The following is a 21,647-nucleotide window of genomic DNA, read 5'->3' as shown; positions in this document are numbered from 1 at the left end:
TAAATGAAAGAAGGCGGATATATCCATTTAACACAGTAGGGTTATGTATGTTTATTATAACATTTTTCTGCGTGTCAAAATGAAAGACAACCCACACACCTATCAATCATCAAACCGTGGGGTCTTAATTCATTACGTGTTGATTTCTATCAACGGGGGAGTACTTCAGGAAAGTCGACAGAGGGGGGGGGGGGGGGGGGGGGGGGCGGCGGCTAGTGGAGTACTTCGTGACCACAGAGTGTTGAACGTTGTGATCAGCTGTTTTAGCGCAGTTCTCCAGTGAAGGGGGGGGGGGGGAGTCTCCCTCCGCAGCCGGTTGGCGTAGTTTTGGCACAATTCCGTTGTACAGACCGACATCACAACGAGCAAAAGCACGAGCAGTGAACTCCAGGCCGACGTGACTGAACTCAAAATTGAAAGAAACAGACTAAGAAATGACGTAAGCTCCATGATCAAAACTGCCAAAAAGAATTTCATCAATGTCAAAACTGAGGAAAACAAAAATAAACCCCGTGAACTTTGGAAATTACTCAATAACTAGCTTGGCTGCAGTAAAAAACTCAAAACGAGATTTTCTAACTTAAACATAAAGACAGATAACAGGCTCATCACAGACAAACTGGATGTGGCCAAGTACTTGAACATTTTTTTCACAAACATAGCCACAACTCTTGTACATAAATTACCCTCCCACTCGGGGCTTTTTGGAGTAGATCACATCATGACCTACTACAAAAACCTAGGGGTACGCAAAGATGATTTTAGTCTAGCAAGGGTAACAACAGCAGAGGTACTCATTAAACTGAGCGCCCTCCAACCTAACAAGGCCACTGGCCACGACAATATCCCCTCCAAATTCCTCAGAGACTCAGCAACCGCCATCTCACCAGTCATAGCTCACATAATTAACCTCTCCATAAAACAGGGAAAAGTACCCAAAGACTTCAAAATTGCAAGAGTAACCCCCCTGCACAAAAAGGGCAGTAAATTGGACCCAGGCAACTACCGCCCTGTTTCTATACTTACCTCCATCTTGAAAGTCATGGAAAAAATAGTATATGAACAGGTCGAAAAGTACCTCGCGGAAAATAAACTAATCTATGAATTTCAATCTGGCTTTAGAACATCCCACTCCACTGACACATGCCTTCTTTATTTGAGCGACCACATCAAACAAGAGGTGGACGAGGGCAAGTACTGCGGCATGGTGATGCTGGACCTACAAAAGGCTTTCGACACTGTCAATCACCCCATTCTGATTGACAAGTTAAAAGCCATTGGTTTTGATAAACTATCGGTGAGCTGGATGCAATCCTACCTGGAGGGGAGAGAACAGATGGTGGAGGTAAACGGTACTCTGTCCCCCCCCCTCCAAGTGAGCTGTGGTGTTCCACAAGGAAGCATATTAGGTCCGTTACTGTTCCTAATTTATGTAAATGACATGTCATCAGCATGTGACTGCAACTTGTTCCTGTTCGCGGACGACTCAGCCCTGCTGGTCTCTGACAGGAACAGGTTGCAGGTTGAAAAAACCCTCAGCTCCGAGCTCGGCAGAATCTGCACCTGGCTCGCCGATAATAAATTATCATTACACCTGGGTAAAACAGAGTCCATTCTCCGTTTCGGTTCGAAACATAATCTCAGCAAATCCGACGACTTCTCAGTTGCAGTGGGCGACATTATTGTCACAAGTAAGAAGGAAATTACATACCTAGGATCTATTCTTGAGGCAAACCTCTCCTGTGACAAAATGGCATCCAATGTAATAAAAAAAGTCAATCAAAGAACTAGATTCCTATACCGGATCTCCTCTCTGGTAAACAAAAACACCCTGAAAACTCTGGCAGGAGCACTCATTCAAGGGTACTATGACTATGCTTGCACGTCATGGTACCATAGCACCTCCAAGGCGCTAAAAATAAAACTTCAAACATCGCAAAATAAACTGGTCAGACTACTGCTTGACCTTTCATCTAGAACCCACCTCACCTCTGCCCACTTTGACAACCTAGGATGGCTTAGAGTAGACGACAGAGTACAGCTACTTGCAATGGGCCTGGTCTACAAGATCCACTACACCTCTATGGTACCCATGTACATGTCAAAATTATTCCCAAAGGTCAAGGAATACCATGATCATAACACCAGAGGGAGCTCCACAAATCATGTGAAACCCAGATTTGGCACAAAAAAGGGGGAATACACGTTTCGCAATTATGCCATATCAAGGTGGAACGCTCTTCCCACAACTTTAAAGGAAAGTAAAACTATACTTACCTTCAAAACCTCTCTTAAAGAGCACCTTCGGGGGAGAGCATTGCAAAACTGGCCCCGGTAATGGTACAAATCTCAACCTGTCGTTCAATGGACAGCTTCCCCCCCCCCCATCTATGTATATACTCGCATTTTAGACTCTGTTACTAACTGTATATCTGTAGATTTGGTATGTCTTAAATGTCCGGTTAGGATGTATTAGAACGAAATCTAAAATGAAAATTGTAAACAAGCAATCTGTATGTAAAAAAACCACCTGTATGTAAATTGTAAATAAGCCATCTGTATGTCAAATATGTCTTATATGTCTTAAATGACATGATGAATTGGAAATGGGGGACCCTGATGTAAACAAGACGAAAGTCTTTCTCTGGTCTGCATCCCCTTAACAATTGTATGTTTTGAGCTGTACTGTACTGTACCCAATATACAAGCTGTTAATAAACTTTTCAATCAATCAATCAACGTTGACAGCAGCCCTGTCTGTGCACACGGGGACCGACTCTGTCGTCCGGTGATCTAATCGCCTTCTGGAAAAGCTTCACAAGTACGTCGGTACGCAAATGCGCTTTGTGACACAAGTGACGGTACGCATTTCAGATTACGCACATAACCTGCGTACCAGTTATGTGCACCCCTGTACTACAGCAAAAGTATTCTCCGTCGGGACTTCCTGCAACAACACCACACCGTTATCTTGATTCTGATTGGCCAGAAGACATTATCAAAGATGTTCTATTGAGAAGACGATCACCACGTGACAAAAGTTTTCAAAACCGTGGCTACTGAAATCAATCTTACTAACTGCTGTCTGTGCAATTTACTCCGCGCGAGTTGGCAGACTTTATTTTGCTTACTTTAACATCATTTTTCATGGTGGGGCTAAGCCATTTCTTGGTATGGGTGTAGCCTACCCCAGCCATACCCTGGCGCTGCCACTGGTGGCACGTATGGGGCGGGCCATTCTGCACATGCGTTAAATGCGTTAAATATTTTAACGCAATTAATTCAAAAAATTAATTACCGCCGTTAACGCGATCATTTTGACAGCACTAGTATAATTATAACCGAGGACATTATTATTCCTTTATTCATTGATTCTATATATTAACCTACTGTTTTTTGAGGAGAAATACATGGCATGGTACTGTTTATTGGTATTTATACATGTCTTCTGTTATCTTTTATGCTTCTACAGTTTCACACTGCTCCTCATTTCAACCATATGTATATATTAGCTGTTCGCTTGTTGAGAGAGTGTTTAACTTGCTGCATAGCCACGTAGAGCACAACAGGGGAGGGCAGGAGGAGCATTGTTAGGCTCGGTGTCCACCTCACTTCCTTTTCTGGCAGAAAGGAGCTGCGCAGCCTCTTCCCACTGCTTCTTTTATTGTTTCTACGACCACTACATCTTGACAACGTATTACCGCTGTATGACGGACTCCTTGCCGTATCTTTCTAAAACATCTGCATAAAACGATGGTGCAGTGTGTTTTTTCTAGAGGCAGCCGCATATGAGGGCGAGCGCTGTTTCTTCATTGGAAACATCTGAAAAAAGACAATGCTTAGAAATAGGCGCTGTGTGGACACAGGTCCCAGAGCTCATGGCTTTGGAAGGACATTCAACAGATGTGTATATATTAGGGGTGTAACGGTTCACAAACATTTCGGTTCGGTACGTACCTCGGTTTTTAGGTCACGGTTCGGTTCGGTACAGCAGAAAAAAATCACAAAACATAAAATATATATATATTTTTTTTAATTATTATTAAACTGTGAATAATGTATTCACTCAAATAAATACAAAATATAATAAAATAAACATTAAGGTGCAGCATTTCGATGAACTGAAATAATCTGTATTTTAACTTTACTGTACTAGTACTCACAAAACATAAAATATTAGTTTTGGGTTTTTAATTATTATTAAACTGTGAATATTCACTCAAATAAATACAAAATATAATAAAATAAACATTAAGGTGCAGCATTTCGATGAACTGAAATAATCTGTATTTGAACTGAACTGTACTGTACTAGTACCTAAGCAGCCAGTTTGACATTATGACTTGCTTGTCATTGTATTTTCATGTTGTTCTAAAGAAAGATGAACTTGTCCACATTGCTTGCTGAAAGGGCAGATCTGCTGGCACTAACAATGTCTCCTGCTGTGGAGAACACCCTCTCTAGGGACAGAGGTAGCAGATACAGCCAGGTAGCGCTTTGCTAACATGGCAACATAAGGATATTTGGCGTTTGTAATAGCTTTGGCTCAGTCTGAACTTGTTCGAGTGGTGGAGGCTTACATGCTAGTGGGAGTTGGGTTTGCACTTCAGTCTTTTGGTACCGGTGATATTCACGTTCGGGTGATGCCTTTTCAAATGAGTGTGCAAGTTTGATGTATTGCCAGCCGCGTAACCAATTTTAGTTGAACAATGCCGACAAACAGCTTTGGTTCGGTCCACCTGTCTTTGTCCGTCATCCTTGTACGTAACTGCGAAACCAAAATGTTCCCAAACCGGAGACTTCAATGATGCTGGAGGATTTTCGAGCTCAACTTTATCTGCGTTCGCCATTTCGACAGTTCCTCAAATTACTGACTACATTTGAACGCATCCCTGTGACCAGCTCTCATAGTATGCCTCTCGTCCAATTAAATGACTTGCTCGCTCTATGACGCATTGAACCCAATGTGAGCAAATTACTCTGAATGCTGCGACGCAGCACCTGAGATTACTTCCAAGAAGTTATTCACATTCTCAATGTTTTACGTTTAACGTTATATTCGTTCGGTACACTTCGGTACACACGTGTACCGAACCGAAGGGCCCGTACCGAATAATTCCGGTACGGGTACGTGTACCGTTACACCCCTAGTATACCTAGCATAGTCACAGTTTTACCGAAGTAATGTATTTATTACTGTCAGACCATGTGTATAGAATATAGTAAGTTGCTAACATGTTGTAATGTTAAAGCACCTTAAAGGGAAATTGAATGTAAAGGGTTAGACTGAGAATTTGTTTTAACAGGGGTTGACTCGTACCACATTGCCAATACATTATAAATACCATAACCTCCCTCAGCAACGCATAACAGGGAGCTGCTCACAAAATGAACTAAATGTGTGTGTGTGTGTGTGTTTCCTCAGCCTGTAAGGCACACTCTGACCCAGATAGCATAAAGGATTTCACGCATTCGGGATCCCTCTAAATTAAAGACACTCACTTCCCTTTCTTCTCTCTCTCCTCTTGGGGGTGGGGGGGGGTTGAAATGGTGTCATGGATGAAGGAGAGAACGCATCTATTCCTCCCCTCCTTCCCCATCTCCTCTTCTTACTAAATCATCAAAAGGAGTTAGAATGCCAACAGACATAATGAGGTTGTGGAGTCTATCCCCCCCTCCTTTTCTCATCTCCACCACTCTCTCTTTCAGACTCCTTTTTGTGCATTTCCTTTTTTTATAAGCAGCTGATGTCAAAGGTTTAATAGCGGTTTGGTGATATTCTATATCTTTCTTACTTTAAACCAATTTCATGTGCAGATCAAATGTACAACGAAGGTATCGGACCAGCATTGTGTGTGTATTATATTCTTTTGTGCCATAGAGCTCCATTGTGGTCCAGAAACTATTCAAGGAGTGAAAGAAATGCAGACTTGTATTAATCGCTGAAGGACAATTCAGGTGTTATTTACATTACACAAATAGATGATAAACACAAACAGGCCCATGCCGTGGTGGAGCGGTGACAGAGGGAGGAGGCTGCCCGGCGCCCGGGAGAGGTTGGGGGTTCGGTGCCTTGCTCAAGGACACATCTGCAGGGACCGGCAGGTGGACTGGTACCTCTCCAGCTCCCAGTCCACACTCTGTATTTACGGTCGGACCAGGACTCGAACCCATAACCCTTCGGTTTCCGAGCCAATTCCCTATACAGACTGGACCACTCAGCAGTAATTTACACTTGGTTCCCGATGGGGCCCACAAAGGAGATAGATGAAAACCAAAATACTCTGACTTTTAGTTCCAAGAAAAGCATCAAGTTCCAAAAATGCTACATTTCCCATAATGCAACCAATAACATAGTTGTGTAGGTTTTAATGGTAAATGCCCACACCCCACTCCATGCCACACGTAAGGTAATAATGCTTTCTACTATAAAGTGTTGTCTACAAGCTCACACTGAGATAACCATCAGTGTACCGGCTGATATTGATCATCGATAATCGATGGCATGTAAAAAATGGACTCTCACACTACATCACTCCTCTCTCCCTTCACTGGCTGTGAATGGAGCAGGTCCTTCCTACATCCAGGACATCGGCTCACTTCTCCCTTACATTGTCAACTAAAGCACACCTGTTTGCTATCCTGGCTCCCACATGATGGAAAAGCTCCCTATTGATATCAGGACAGCAGAAAGTCTACATTCTGTCGCAGACTGAAAACCAACCTGTTTCCACTGAACTTGGAGAATAAAATAAATAAAAGAAGGAATGCTCATTTCTTTATGTAGCACTTAGCACTTAGAAAAAGTGTACTGTAAGTGCTTTGGATAAAAGCGACAGCTAATAATTGTAATGTGAAGACTGAGGTCAGGGTACAGGATCTGTCCATCCAGCACCACAACACAGGGGAGAGCAGCCTCATGCAGCCTGTCATCTCACATGTTGTTTGATATGACTGAAGCTGTCAATGAAATACCTTTAATGTGTTTCAGGCTGTATCTTTTTTTCCTGCTTCAGAGCTTCTTTCTTCAGTGTTCCAAAATTCAATGGAAAATTCCTATTGTCGAAGGAGCCCTAACTACTGGGTCTGCCAACAAATATACCTCATCACTGTTGGTGCATAACATCAACATAGTGAAATAAATAAATGAGTGTAAAATAAAATATGCACAATATGTTTCAATTCCAAAAATAACCGAGCAGGAATGCACTCTGTCCTCTGTATAAACACTCAGCTGAACAAAATGTTGTGCATCAGCTTAACAAATATCTCCCTGCATATTAGTTTTCTGCTTTTAAGGATGAAGGTGTTCAGTAGGACCCAAGCGGCAAACTCTGGGGTAGAGCCGGGACGCCAATACGGAAGTGCCACCAACTGCAGTTCATATATTGGCCGATAGGCGATGGCTGCAGAAAGGAGCAATTTCCATAGACCCCCATGTTAAAATGCCCAACTTTACCCCTGGCTGCAATACATATTATTATGGGTATAGTTAGATTCCACCTTCATGATTATGAATCTGTGAGTGAATTGTTTTCTAACACGACCCTTTTATTTATATTAGGTCTTAAAGTGTGTGCATAAATTAGGGCGTGGTCACATTGAGGCTCTGTCAAGTGACTGCTGCTGCTAGCTTCTTGTCTCTCTGCTAGATGCGGACTCTCGCTCACAAACACTCTCTGCTGCGGGCTCCTGCTCGCTCACACACACTCTCTGACTCGCTCCCTTGCATTTTATTTATTTCCTCTCTGCTTCCAGTCGCCGCGGCAGAAGGCCAACAATGCCGATGTGCTGGAAACTGGGTCATAAAAACACAGCAGCATCCCCCCATACATCCAGAGTGAAACACTGCATCACCCGGATGTTTACAGCTTATAGATTGTGTTCCTTTATTGGTTTTGTGCAGGGTTCGAGTTATGTGGGAGCCAATGGGAGCTGAGGGGTCTGAGCTCCCATGAAAGCAGGGAAATCATACGTCTGTGGGGGTCGCATTACCAACAACCATTATTTTAATCACAAATAATGCATGTGTCAATGTAATGAGTATTATTTACGTTAACGAGGTAAATAGGCTAAAAGAAAAACATGTTTTCCAAAAGAACTACGCATCTCTTGAATGACAATATGCCTGCGCTGCACTTCCAAGGTGCGCAATACATTATTGCGCAATCTATGCCTGTGAGCGTGCTGCACGAGCCGAGATGATGTGTGTGTGCGTAGTTGAACCTTTTCATATTTAAGTTTGTAGCAAGTGGAGGGCTGCTGCTGCTGCTAAGTGGCCTGTTGGCCTGAGGATTTTTTCTTTTTTTAATGTAGCCTATTGTGAACACAACGCTGCGCAAATGTAGGTCTGCCTAACACAGGGTGACTGGCTGTCCACATGATGTGGCCCGCCGATATGGCCACTGTCATACCGATCATACATTGAAGCGCTCGATTGGTCTCTGTGTGTCATTCAAGCTCGGGAGGGTGTGTGTATGTGTGGCGAGAGAGAGAGAGAGAGAGAGAGAGAGAGAGAGAGGAGGAGAGAGAGAGAGAGAGAGAGAGAAGAAGAGAGAGAGAGATATAGAGAGAGAGAGAGAGAGAAGAGAGAGAGAGAGAGAGAATAGAGATAATAGAGAGAGAGAGAGAGAGAGAGAATAGAGAGAGAGAGAGAGAGAATGTGCACAGGTTACTTTTATTGTTGTTGTTAGCATCAGGTGCTAGCTAGCTGCGCTAATGGATTTAAGGAGATTGTTCAACAACAAGGTGGAGGGACAGCTCTCTGCTGTCAGACTGAGAGGCTGATAACTTCAGCTCAGGTGAGGTTAAGGACTCTCTGAGTGTTTAGATAGTCAGTTATCTCAGTGGGTCTCAAACGGTTCAGTCACCATTTATGTAAACACATATTTCCATTTGAGGGGGGAGTGATTAGTAAAACATGCTTGACTAAAAAGAAAGAAAATGTTAACTAGGTGGAAAAAGGCAAGATAAACTTGTAAAGTCTCAAAGAGGAGCAGGGGGAGAGGGGGGAAACAGGTGAGGCTGATTCAGGAGCACAGACACACTCGCAACTATAAATGAACCGAACATAAATAAATAAACAAGTTTTAATGTTTTTTCATATTGGATATGGTATGTTATTGGTTATGGCCATGTTCTTATGATGTTATGATTATTTAAATGTTTACAGTTCTGTTTCATATGGGTGTTTCCATAGATCTAGTCTCTTTATTTCCCCCTCAATATGCACCAGATTAATGCATTTAACTCCAACATTAAAAAATATATCTTATCGGGGGAGCATCCCTAGAGGATTTGAGGTCCACCCCCACTTAAAATATGTTCACATAGGTTCCTAAATACATTTGCACTTTTTTTTAAACATAGTAACCCATGTCCATATGTTTATTTTTGGGTCGTAGATTTAAACTATAGGGCTATCACTACGGGCAGCAACGCTGTAAATATTGACAAATAAATCCAGCAAAATGGCACAAAAAAAAACTGGTAGTGGCCTGACTGGGGGTATAATTCCCAGCCTGACTTATTGTCCCAAACCGGCCTTGTGTGTGTGTGTGTGTGTGTGTGTGTGTGTGTGTGTGTGTGTGTGTGTGTGTGTGTGTGTGTGTGTGTGTGTGTGTGTGTGTGTGTGTGTGTGTGTGTGTGTGTGTGTGTGTGTGTGTGTGTGTTTGTGTTTGAGTGTGTATGTGTGTGCGTTCGTGCGCACGCGTTAGTTTTAAAGACCACCATAGAGCTCAGTTTATAACTCGAACCCTGGTTCTGTGTTATTGTATTATCCATTATCATTATTTATTCATGGCGTTTGCACACGTGAGAGGGAAATTCAATTCAGAATGTAAAGCACAAGAAAAAGTATGAAGACATTTAAGACTATTAAAAATGTTCATGTTTTAATACGTGAAATTTCCCAAAATCAGATGCTCTGATTTGAATTAGCTAAATAAAGACTTGAAAAATCAATCAAAGTTTTACGACAATCACAAAATGGACTGGTGTAATATCTAAATAGCAGGAAGCAACATATTTGTTAAGGGCTGAATATGTGTTAAATATCATTTTGAATGCAAAGATGTGGAGCTGCAGAAATATACATGCCTACACATCATATTCTACACATTGAACAAAATATATTTGTGTGTTACAGATCCTCTTTAAAATCACACCATGATCATATTCACAATGCTAATGAGCTTAACGACGCGACGATGATCTATAACTTCAATATGGTGAATCATATCGCAATTACAAGATCAGTAAATATCTTCACTATTTTATTTTTTCCAAATTGTGCAGCCCTAGCTACATATACAATGTGATTTAAAGCACATATGCTTTGTGAAATGTATATACCTGTTATTTATATAGCATGATACCAATATGATTAGAATTGGTGAATTTTTATTTTATTTTATTTATTTATCCTTTATTTATCCAGGAATGTCCCATTGAGATACAAGATCTCTTCTTCCAGGGAGTCCTGACCAACACGGCACACAACAAGTTTCAACATAAAACAAGGGCATTAAACAAAAAACATACAATTCAAATATAAATACAGAAGGCCATTTGGAAAGTGGCAAGAAGCATAATCACATCAGCAATAGCATCAGGTAAAACAGTTACATGTTTCATGAAGGGCTAATCGTAGCATACCTTTAAAAGCATTTACAGTAGGAAGTGCCTCTCGACAAAGTTTTACTTGCAGCGTATTCCATAAAAAGGGAGCATAGTGGGAGAATGCAGTTTTACCAAGCTCTGACTGCATCAAAGGAACATTTAAAAGCATCCCATTTGCTGCTCGTCTGGTATTAAAAAAGCAAGTATAAAAGGACAGAAGTCTGGAGATATATAAGGGCAGCTTACCTAGCAATGACTTAAGGATAAAAATCAACATGTGTGAGTGTCTTCTTTGGTACAGAGAGGACCATCCTAGGGACTGATACAAAGTGCAGAATTATTCACTTGAAATGTTCTTTGACATTTTTGAGTTTGTTTTGGTGCCAGACGGAAAATAAGTTGTGTTTAAATGTGGGACAGACACATTATGACCCAGGTAATTCTGATAAAAAGGTTTTAAACGACACTGAGAAAGAGTTCAACACTTTCATTCAGCCTTTAAACAGGGAATGTAAAAAAAGCTGGATATTCAGACACAAGAAACTGAAACGTGGACTTTAAATGTATAATATCAACACATTTCACATATCAGGTTAGAGCAATAATATTAAGTGGAACCTACTGTTTTTGTATACAAACTTAATATTATTGCTTTCAACTAACCTAATACAGTTATTTGAAATCTGTTGACATGATACATTTAATTCAAGTCAACGGTTCAATTTGTTCAGTGCCTTCATTTATTTTCACTTTCTTTATGTATGCCCGCTTTTGCATGAACATATTCACAGGTCATGTGAATACATAATACATATTGTAAAGATTAGAATGTGTAAACAAGTATTTTCCAACCAATCTCCAAACATCACACAAAGCAGCCCACACACTCAGACCTGTTGCACTGCAGAGACATGCAGTAGAACTCCCACAATCCTCCTGTACAGCTTCAGTCTGCAGGCTTACACAATGCGGGCTCAAACTCAGATACTGCTCAAGAGTTCTGTACAGGTACTGAAGAAAGTAAATGATTAAACACGAAGGGAGAAAACAGAAAATAATAGTATGATAATCAGAGGTGATTGATATTGATATTAAGCTTTGCAAAATCATCCCCATCCACACGTGCAAGTTGTTTTCAGCCCCTACAATATGGACATGTTTTTTTGTTTTTTTAAATCTTAATAAACAACATCTCTGGGCTTTGGACTGACCAAATATGATATAGTATGTAAAACAATTAATTTAGTAATCAAGAAAATTAATAAACTGATGAAAATTCAATTAATGCAGGTCAAATAGGTATTTTATATGTATCTATATAACTGTCAAATACTAAGCCACAATGGTGCAATAACCCCCCCCACACACACACACACACACACACACACACACACACACACACACACACACACACACACACACACACACACACACACACACACACACACACACACACACACACACACACACACACACACACACACACACACACACACACACACAACACACACAGACTCCCGTCCCTTCCAGCTGCAGAAACTCATTCATGCCTTCATGTTTTGCTGAAGCAGCATATTCCATATGAACTATGGGAGGCCTTCAATAATTCAACTCGGCCCTCACAGACCCCTGGCCGGGGGGACTCTAGACCTCTCTCCATCCCACGCTCCATATCTCCCAGTAAACAAAACATATATTTCTGTTCGGGTCTCTATTCATTTTATAAAGCATTATTTCCCACCATCAGCCAGACGAAATCTCTCTCAGCTAAATCTGTGAGAGCGAGGTCTATGTTTAAAATATGACTATAGGTTTGTTCAGAATTATAATTGTATTTGACTTTAGTTTTTCATAATTACACTCAATAACATTTTATCCAAATCACCATATGAACCAGTACAGTGTCCAAATCACCATATGAGCCAGTGCAGTGTCCAAATCACCATATGAACCAGTGCAGTGTCCAAATCACCATATGAACCAGTGCAGTGTCCAAATCACCATATGAGCCAGTGCAGTGTCCAAATCACCATCTGAGCCAGTGCAGTGTCCAAATCACCATATGAACCAGTGCCGTATCCAAATCACCATATGAGCCAGTGCAGTGTCCAAATCACCATATGAGCCAGTGCAGTGTCCAAATCACCATATGAACCAGTGCAGTGTCCAAATCACCATATGAACCAGTGCAGTGTCCAAATCACCATATTAACCAGTGCAGTGTCCAAATCACAGTAGGCGCAAAATGTGGTAAAATATGTACAAATATCTGAATGCAGTGTTGTGGAGCTGCAGAGAAGTCCCAGCCTAAAACAATTCTCCAGAATCAATAAAACATGCTTGTTTGGTACAGATCCTCCTTATCACAACATTATCATTTACAAAATACATTTCAATGATAATTTGAATAATAATTCAAAAATGATTGTTCCTTGTAATGTCGCAAATCATATTGCACTTGCAAGACTTAAAATAATCTCAATGAGTTCATTTTTCCAAATCATGCAGCAGTATTTTATAAAAGGACCTCTGCAGGACATCCAACTACTCTTTCAGGATGAATAAAGTGATCAATACATTTAATGTTACATTTCCTTTTTGAACACATCGTGTCCTCTCTCCTGGTGACTGTGGTCAGAGGACCGTCTGTGTGGAGCTCTCAGTGATGGATGTGTGACGGTGCAGCGCCCTCTACTGGGATCTGATCTGAGGCTGGAGCATGGAGGAACATCAGGACGGGTTCACAGGATCCTGGTCCCTACAGCTGCTCCTCCACTCACAGGTACTGCTTTTATATTCAATATTTCACACATACTGTACAAAAACACTTAAACATTGACTTTATGCACTTTATTAAACTGAACACTGTCTCTTCTCTGACAGTGTTATTAAAAATGCCGTCGATACAGATCAAGTTAAATGTGTATTGTTATATCCAAGCGTTATTACCCATAACTCCTGCGCTCTGTGCTCTGAGCAGCAGCAGAGGGACCCCTGACTCTGAAGGGTGCCACTAGTTCACAACATGTGAAAACCCATGCCTGTCTCTGTAGAAAGGACTTTACTGTGTGAGAGTAAATATGCTCCCCATACAGCCTGCATACATGGCTGCTATGAACATCCTGATCTGACAGGAAGTCATGCTCACATTGTATGTTTACACAATTGACTGTGAAAGCTGCCAAAGAAAAAGCACACAAGTATGGACTATATTCAATGTTATGGTTGCCAATATTTAGATCAAAGTATTCAATTCATAACGCTCTAACCACCAGATTTAATACCTGAGTTTCTCATACCTGTACGTCACCAAAAAGATAATGACTGCTTCACAAACCTACTCTCTCGATGAGAAAAGTCAAGATGGGGACTTCTCACTCACATATAAATGTAATCAAAATGTATTAACCTGTTCTACACCCCCCCCCCCCCCCCCCCCCCCCCCCCCCCCCAATAAACTATGAATGTGTTATATCCATGTAACGGGGAAGAGACTCAGCTAACTGATCTTTTTATTTTTTAAAAACCCACAAAGCTAACGCTGAGCCTCTGAATTTGCCACGAGCGAAAAAATGCTAACGCATTACTGCACAGAAACTCACTGGTAACACCCTTATTATTTATCGTAGCTGCACGTCCAACCCATCGATTCACATCGTGAGGAGACACAGAATCGATCGGTACATACATCATCACTCCATGATAAGAACTTGCGAAGATATTAACAAGAACAGACATCAAAACATGTGGCGCTAGGTAGCTAAAACGGCAACATGGCTCACCTTGGTCGTTGTCTGGTCAAAAGTGGTCTTCGATGGCATTACAATGATAAAAACGCTGCTGAAGTTAATCCATATAACCTATGGATTAACTTCAGCAGCGTTTTTATCATTGTAATGCCATCCAATGTGTCTGTGTCCCTTTGAAATGATTTCTGATCATCCATAAGCAATAAACCTGCTTTTCCGTTTCCAGATGTCAGAGCTAGAGATAGCTTCACTCTCATGCAAACCTGCAGACGCAAAGCCCCCACCTTTTTTTTGTTAACGTGTGTGTCTATGTGGAAATCCCCCTTCGATTCTCTTGGCTCCAATGGTCAAAAAGAGATGTCAATCACCAAAATCGACCAATGGGTTCCAGAGAAATGGTAAAAACGCCCATTTCCACCCAAATCACCTCAGAGGTGGAGTTATTTTTGCTAAACCTCTCCAAAAAGGTCAAATGTCACTTGTTTTGCATCCATTTTGATACAGGGTACATATTATATGTTGTACTTTGGATTCATAAAGCTTTTAGTCTACCTTACCATCATCCAAGGGTAGTTTTCACTATAAGTAAACACATTTAAATCTGAACTTTCTTTATAATAAAAAACATCTATACTGATTCTGACTTTTCTACATCCAACTCACAAGTTTATCATTACTTTGAGAAAAAATAATATTAATTTACCCCTTTTAGAAGGGAAGATATGGTCATTTGATCTGGGCATGTCATGTTCGAGCGTGAGACCTGAAAAACAGGCTCAGTGCTTAACAGGTTAATAAATGTAAATAATGTAAATGAATACATTTCTATAAAAACACATTTTAAATACATATATTTGTTTTGTATAGATGTCTGATGCAAACACAATGTTGCTCAACTCAACAGCACCATACTTGACTGCGGAACTGACTTGAAAAATGATTATGGAAGGGTCTTTCATATTATTTTTGAAAGATATTTCAAAGTCCAGAGATTAAATAATAAATTAAAAGGAAATGTAGGCATTTTTAAAATAATGATCTTGATAATAATGTTATGTCATTAAAAAAAAGATAAAATAAGCACACATTCAAACTCTGGCTACAGTCCAGTTCAAACCCCCTGCTCCGCCATGCAGAGAGCATCACTTATTCACAAACAAAATGAAATAAGTAAAATAAAACTAATACTATTTATTTTACAATATAAAGATATATTGATTGTGATTAGAGTCACAGTCACAATTGACAAAAACACCATCAATCTGGAGTCCTGAACCCAGCAACAACATGAATGATGAAGTCATTCAGAAAGGAAGTGTTTTTCTGAAGGTCTAGCAGCACTACAGAGTCGGACAGTCAGTGAACCTGTCCTGGGGGGGTCTTCCCCCGCCTCATCCTCACAGAAGTGGGGGGAAGCCTCAGCATCAGCTGTACAAACTTCAGCATGGTGGCAGGACACACACACACACACACACACACACACACACACACACACACACACACACACACACACACACACACACACACACTACACTTAAAACTGAAACATTGACTTTAATGAAATGTATTATGTCAACAGATTTAAAATCACTGTATTGATAGCAATAATATTAAGTTGAACCTGATTTTTTTTTTAACTTAGATTATTGCTTTCAACTCACCTAATACAGTTTTGTGAAATATGTTGACATCATTAATTTAAATAAAGTAATGTTTCAGTTTTATCACTGTACGCATTTACACAGGCTTCATATCCAAACTTGTATCTTACTGTCAGCACACAGTTATCCTGCTACACTCGCTTTACCAGCTACAGCAGCACACAATGGCATGTGCACGAGACGAGGAATACTGTAGACACGCTCACACAAACACTCACACACACACTCACACACACTCACCTGCTGTAGATACATGAAGGTGAGGGCTGCGCAGGACAGCTGGGGACAGGTGTCCGCGCTGGGTAACGCCACGCAGGTTCCTCCAGGATGCTGCATGTTCCCTCCTCTGGCTGACAACACTAACCCCCCCGACTGTACACTGCCCTGCTCTGAGCGCGAGGTGGGAGGTACACACACACACACACACACACACACACACACACACACACACACACACACACACACAGAGAAAAGGAAAGAAAGAAAAATGAAAGAAAGAGAAAGGACGACTGGATGAGATTGAGCGGAGAGATGGAGCTGCACAGGATCCAGTCCTGTACCACGGAGTGATGTGTGCTAACAGGAGGATGGAGGAGAGAGAGGGGGGGAGAGAGAGAGAAAGAGAGAGAGATCTGCTGCAGTGTGTGTGTGACTCAGTGTGTGTGAGAGAGAATAAGTGTGAGTCTGACTCAGTATGTATGCGTGCTGGTCCGTGTGTGTGTGTGTGTGTGTGTGTGTGTGTGTGTGTGTGTGTGTGTGTGTGTGTGTGTGTGTGTGTGTGTGTGTGAGTGAGGCCAGCAGTCAGTGTGACTGCGATCACTGGAGCGTGAGGGAGGCAGAAAATTGTCTGTGTGTGTTTCTAATGTTCTGTGTGTGTGTGCACATTTTGCTTTCTTTTACAATATGCTGATCTCTCTCTCTCCTCCTGATGAATTGAAGTTCTCTGACATGTGTTCCTGGAGGCGATCGAGGATGCTGACTGCAGCCACAATACACACACACACACACACACACACACACACACACACACACACACACACACACACACACACACACTGTGATGCCATCATTTGGCGGTAAAACTTCAGGAGTCATGCAAAAATACCACAAAGCTCAGCGTATCTTTACTTTACACAGAAATGTGCCACTATATTCACTGACGACTGTTTAGATAAGTAGATAAGTTTAACAGATGCAGTAATCACAGTATGTCCGAGAGAAGAACTGATTTGATGTGAGCAAACAGGATACACTGCTGCTTTACTCTGCAGCCTGCAGCCCTTTTTCACAGCTGTTAAAGGGGCCCTATTCTGCTCATCTTTAGGTTCATATCACTATGTAGTGTCTCTTCTGGGACATGTCTCCATGCTTTAATGTTCAAAAAGCTCTTTATTTTCCTCATACTACCTTTGCTGCAGCACCACTGTTCACCCTCTGTCTGAAACCAGAGCCCAGTCCCCTCCTGACCCAGAAAGCGACACAGGTTCTGGTCCAGGCTCTCGTCATCTCACGCCTAGACTACTGCAACTCCCTCCTGGCTGGTCTACATGCATGTGCCATCCGACCTCTGCAGCTCACCCAGAATGCAGCGGCTCGTCTGGTCTTCAACCTTCCTAAATTCTCCCACACCACGCCGCTCCTCTGCTCCCTTCACTGGCTTCCAGTAACTGCTAGAATCCACTTCAAGACAATGGTACTTGCGTACCATGCTGCGAATGGATCTGGCCCTTCATACATCCAGGACATGGTTAAACCGTACACCCCAGCACGTACACTCCGCTCTGCATCAGCTAAACAGCTCGCTGCACCCTCGCTGCGAAGGGGACCCAAGTTCCCATCAGCAGAAACACATGGGTTTGCTATCCTGGCTCCAAAATGGTGGAATGAGCTCCCCATTGACATCAGGACAGCAGATAGCTTACACACCTTCCGGCGCAGACTGAAAACTCATCTCTTTTGACTCCACTTCGAGCGATAGAACTATTAACGAAGCACTTTTATACTAATAAAGGACTGGCTTATCTAAAGCCAGTTGAGTAGCACTTGAAATGTTTGGCTCTATGAAACATGATCTACTTATATGATTCTGTTTTCTTCAAGGTTGTGTCTACTTGGTCGAACGCACTTATTGTAAGTCGCTTTGGAAAAAAGCATCAGCTAAATGTAATGTAATGTAATCTGGTAAATGCCGACATATTTCAAACCCAACCCCATCTCCAGTCTGTCTCACCGGCTTTATGATACAAATGTGTAGTGTCCACTCCTCCCTGGAACTCTCTGGGTGCAAAGCCTAAGAGTAAATCATTTCCATGGGATTTGGGAGGACGGATAACAGGCAGAGCCCAGAGCTCTGAAATCTGTGATGCGACCGGCTGGCCTGCATTGTTATCGCCCAGGAAGAGCGTCTCTTCAACCCCTATTCATACTAGGAAACAGCAGTGGACAGCTGCTAAAGGGAGAATTACAAACAATCCTCCTAAACCACCAAGTGTGCCAATCCAGAACAGATACGCTCCGCTGACCGAGAACCGGAGATCTGATGACCTGGATAACCTGTCCTCTTCACACAGCAGGGTAAGGACCAATAGCTACTCCAAAAGTAAAAGGCTAGAGGGAAAGCTAACGACTGGGCCTGAAACTCTGATTGTGGGTGACTCTGCTGTAAGAGATGTAAAAGGTCTGTGTAGTAAGAACAACACCAAAGTACTCTGTTTTCCCAAGGATGTGGTCTCTGACTTGGCTGAGAAGATCCTGCATATTGGGGCTAAACATCTGACTGTGAAGAATGTGGTACTACACATTGGAACAAATGATGTTATGAAACAACAGTCAGAAGTGCTGAAAGAAGACTTTAAATGTTTGTTGGAAACTGCCAGCTCTCTAAATGCAGAGGTGTTCATCAGTGGCCCTCTACCGCCAGTCAGAAGAGGAGTGGAGAGATTCAGCAGATTGTTTGCACTGAACACCTGGCTTTCAACTGTCTGTACTGACCATTCTGTTCATTTTATTGACAATTGTATGTGGTGACTGATGTTGCACTCTCTGACCATTCCTGTGTTTTCTTTGAGTGCTCTATTTCTGTTCACAAAAATGTTCAAAAAGAGATAACCACAAAGCGATATTTAACTGAAAATACTAGGGAAATGTTTACTCAGAATTTTTCTTCCACACTTGCCCCTGCTAACATCTCAGTAAATGAGCTAGTAGATCATTTTAATTCAAAAATTAAAAATGTTATAGATGCCATTGCTCCAACTAAGGTAAAGGAAGTGTCTGGCAAGAAAATATCTCCATGGAGAAAGGCCATGACCGTGAAAACAGAAAAAAGAGAATGTCGAAAAGCTGAACGCAGGTGGCGAAAAACAAATCTCCAGGTTCACTTTGAAATCTATAAAGAGAGACTTGGCCTTTATAATTTGGAATTGAAAAACGCACGACAATCGTTCTTCTCTGACATCATTACCAAAAACAAAAACAACGCACGTGCCTTGTTTGCTACCGTCGACAGACTAACTAACCCCCCAGTGTCAGTAGCCTCTGAATTTCTATCCACCAAAGCCTGCAATGATTTTGCCTCCTTTTTCACTGACAAAATTCAGAAAATGTATTTTAATGTTTAATTGAACTATTCATATTAGACTGCACTGTAACTTTTATCCATGTATTTTTTCTTTTAATGTTTATTTTATTAGCTTTTCTTTTTAATGACTGATTTTAGATGCCATTTTCTTAATGTCTTTCATTTTTTGTAAAGCACTTTGAATTGCCTTGTGTTGAAAAGTGCGATATAAATAAACTTGCCTTGCCTTGCCTCAGTAGGGTTGGGTATCGTTTCAATTTCCACGATTCTGATTCCGATTCCGATTCTACTTTTCGATTCCGGTTCTTAACGGTTCTCAATTCCGATTATTTGAGGGGCAGGGTAAAAAAATGATACATGCTTCTTCCACCAAAAAAATTACATTTATTCGAGAAACTTTTACACAGGTTAGTTTACAGTAATATTCACATTAATCAGTCTGTTTATATTCACTGCTATGTAACTGCAACCTGAGAACCACTGAAGCTACAACAGTGCAACAGTCCAACTTTTAAAGAACAGTTCTTGTTGAGAAAAACAAGCATATCTGCCTTCTCGGGCATACCGGGAAGAAATGTTTGAACATTTCAAAGTAAAATGCTTCAATCTGGTGCACTTTAAGCAGAATTACTAGAGACTAGATCTAGGGGGTACAACTCTAAACACCCATATGAAAAAGATCGGTTTACATTTTAATAATTAAATAAGTATGTGAACATAATCAATAACCCACCATAGCCAATAACAAATACATGTAACTTATTTTATTTTTGTTGTTCATTCATATCTTATTTTACTATTTTATTTATGCATATGTTTTTATCTCTCCAGTTTAAAACGATATGTCTGGTTTACTGTCCTATAGTATACATTGGAATGATTTCAAACCTGTTTTATCCCAATAATTATAAAGGAGTGCCTTGGAAATATGTGTTTACATAAATTGTGATCAAAACATTTGAGACCCACTGAGATAACTTAGACTAAAGTGAACTATCTAAACACTCAGAGTCCTTTACCTCACTGAGCTGTAGTTATCAGCCTCTCAGTCTGACTGGAGAGGACTCTCCCTCCACATTATTGTAGAAACATCTTCTTCTTCCGTTAGCGCAGCTAGCACCAGATGCTAATAACAACAGCGCTGGTACCGGTGGCGTCTATCGTTTTTCCTACCCAGTTTAGATCCCACTTCCGCATTACGCAAGCATCGACGCGGCGTTATGTCACAGCATCAACCTGGCGTTACATCCCTATGGTTACATCACTGCCTCACGCGGCACACCCGCGAAATCTGAATCTGACAAGCGAAATACCGTCCTTTTAAACGCTGCATAATATACAATATAATAGTGCTTCTTTGTCAATATGACTGACGACCACACTTATGCAGTGCTGAGGAATGTTAATTCCTGATGGATATAAGAGGGATACATTAGCAAAAACGTATTTAGTCAGCCACCAATTGTGCAAGTTCTCCTACTTAAAAAGATGAGAGAGGCCTGTAATTTTCATCCTAGGTATACCTCAACTATGAGAGACAGAATGAGAAAATGAAAATCCAGAAAATCACATTGTCTGATTTTTAAAGAATTTATTTGCGAATTATGGTGGAAAATAAGCATTTGGTCAATAACAAAAGTTCATCTCAATACTTTGTTATATACCCTTTGTTGGCAATGACAGAGGTCAAACGTTTTCTGTAAGTCTTCACAAGGTTTTCACACACTGTTGCTGGTATTTTGGCCCATTCCTCCATGCAGATCTCCTCTAGAGCAGTGATGTTTTGGGGCTGTCGTTGGGCAACACAGACTTTCAACTCCCTCCAAAGATTTTCTATGGGGTTGAGATCTGGAGACTGGCTAGGCCACTCCAGGACCTTGAAATGCTTCTTACGAAGACACTCCTTCGTTGCCCGGGCGGTGTGTTTGGGATCATTGTCATGCTGAAAGACCCAGCCACGTTTCATCTTCAATGCCCTTGCTGATGGAAGGAGGTTGTCACTCAAAATCTCACGATACATGGCCCCATTCATTCTTT

At 41.3% G+C, this 21,647-nt stretch overlaps 1 protein-coding gene across 1 annotated transcript in view; it reads right to left on the bottom strand.

The window, feature by feature from the left end:
• The window catches only part of LOC117533583 (RNA binding protein fox-1 homolog 1-like), a 380,569-nt gene extending 363,973 nt beyond the window's left edge, over nt 1–16,596 (bottom strand). The window contains 1 exon segment of the mRNA XM_034197413.1: nt 16,271–16,596. Within this exon segment, the coding sequence (XP_034053304.1) occupies nt 16,271–16,366 (96 nt within the window). The 5' untranslated portion in view covers nt 16,367–16,596.
• Between the last annotated feature and the right edge of the window lie 5,051 nt (nt 16,597–21,647).

Source organism: Gymnodraco acuticeps, unplaced genomic scaffold (genome assembly GCF_902827175.1).
Source record: "Gymnodraco acuticeps unplaced genomic scaffold, fGymAcu1.1, whole genome shotgun sequence".
NCBI lineage: Eukaryota > Metazoa > Chordata > Actinopteri > Perciformes > Bathydraconidae > Gymnodraco > Gymnodraco acuticeps.
The sequence above is the reverse complement of the archived record's forward strand: the minus strand, read 5'-3'. Positions and strand labels throughout refer to the sequence as shown.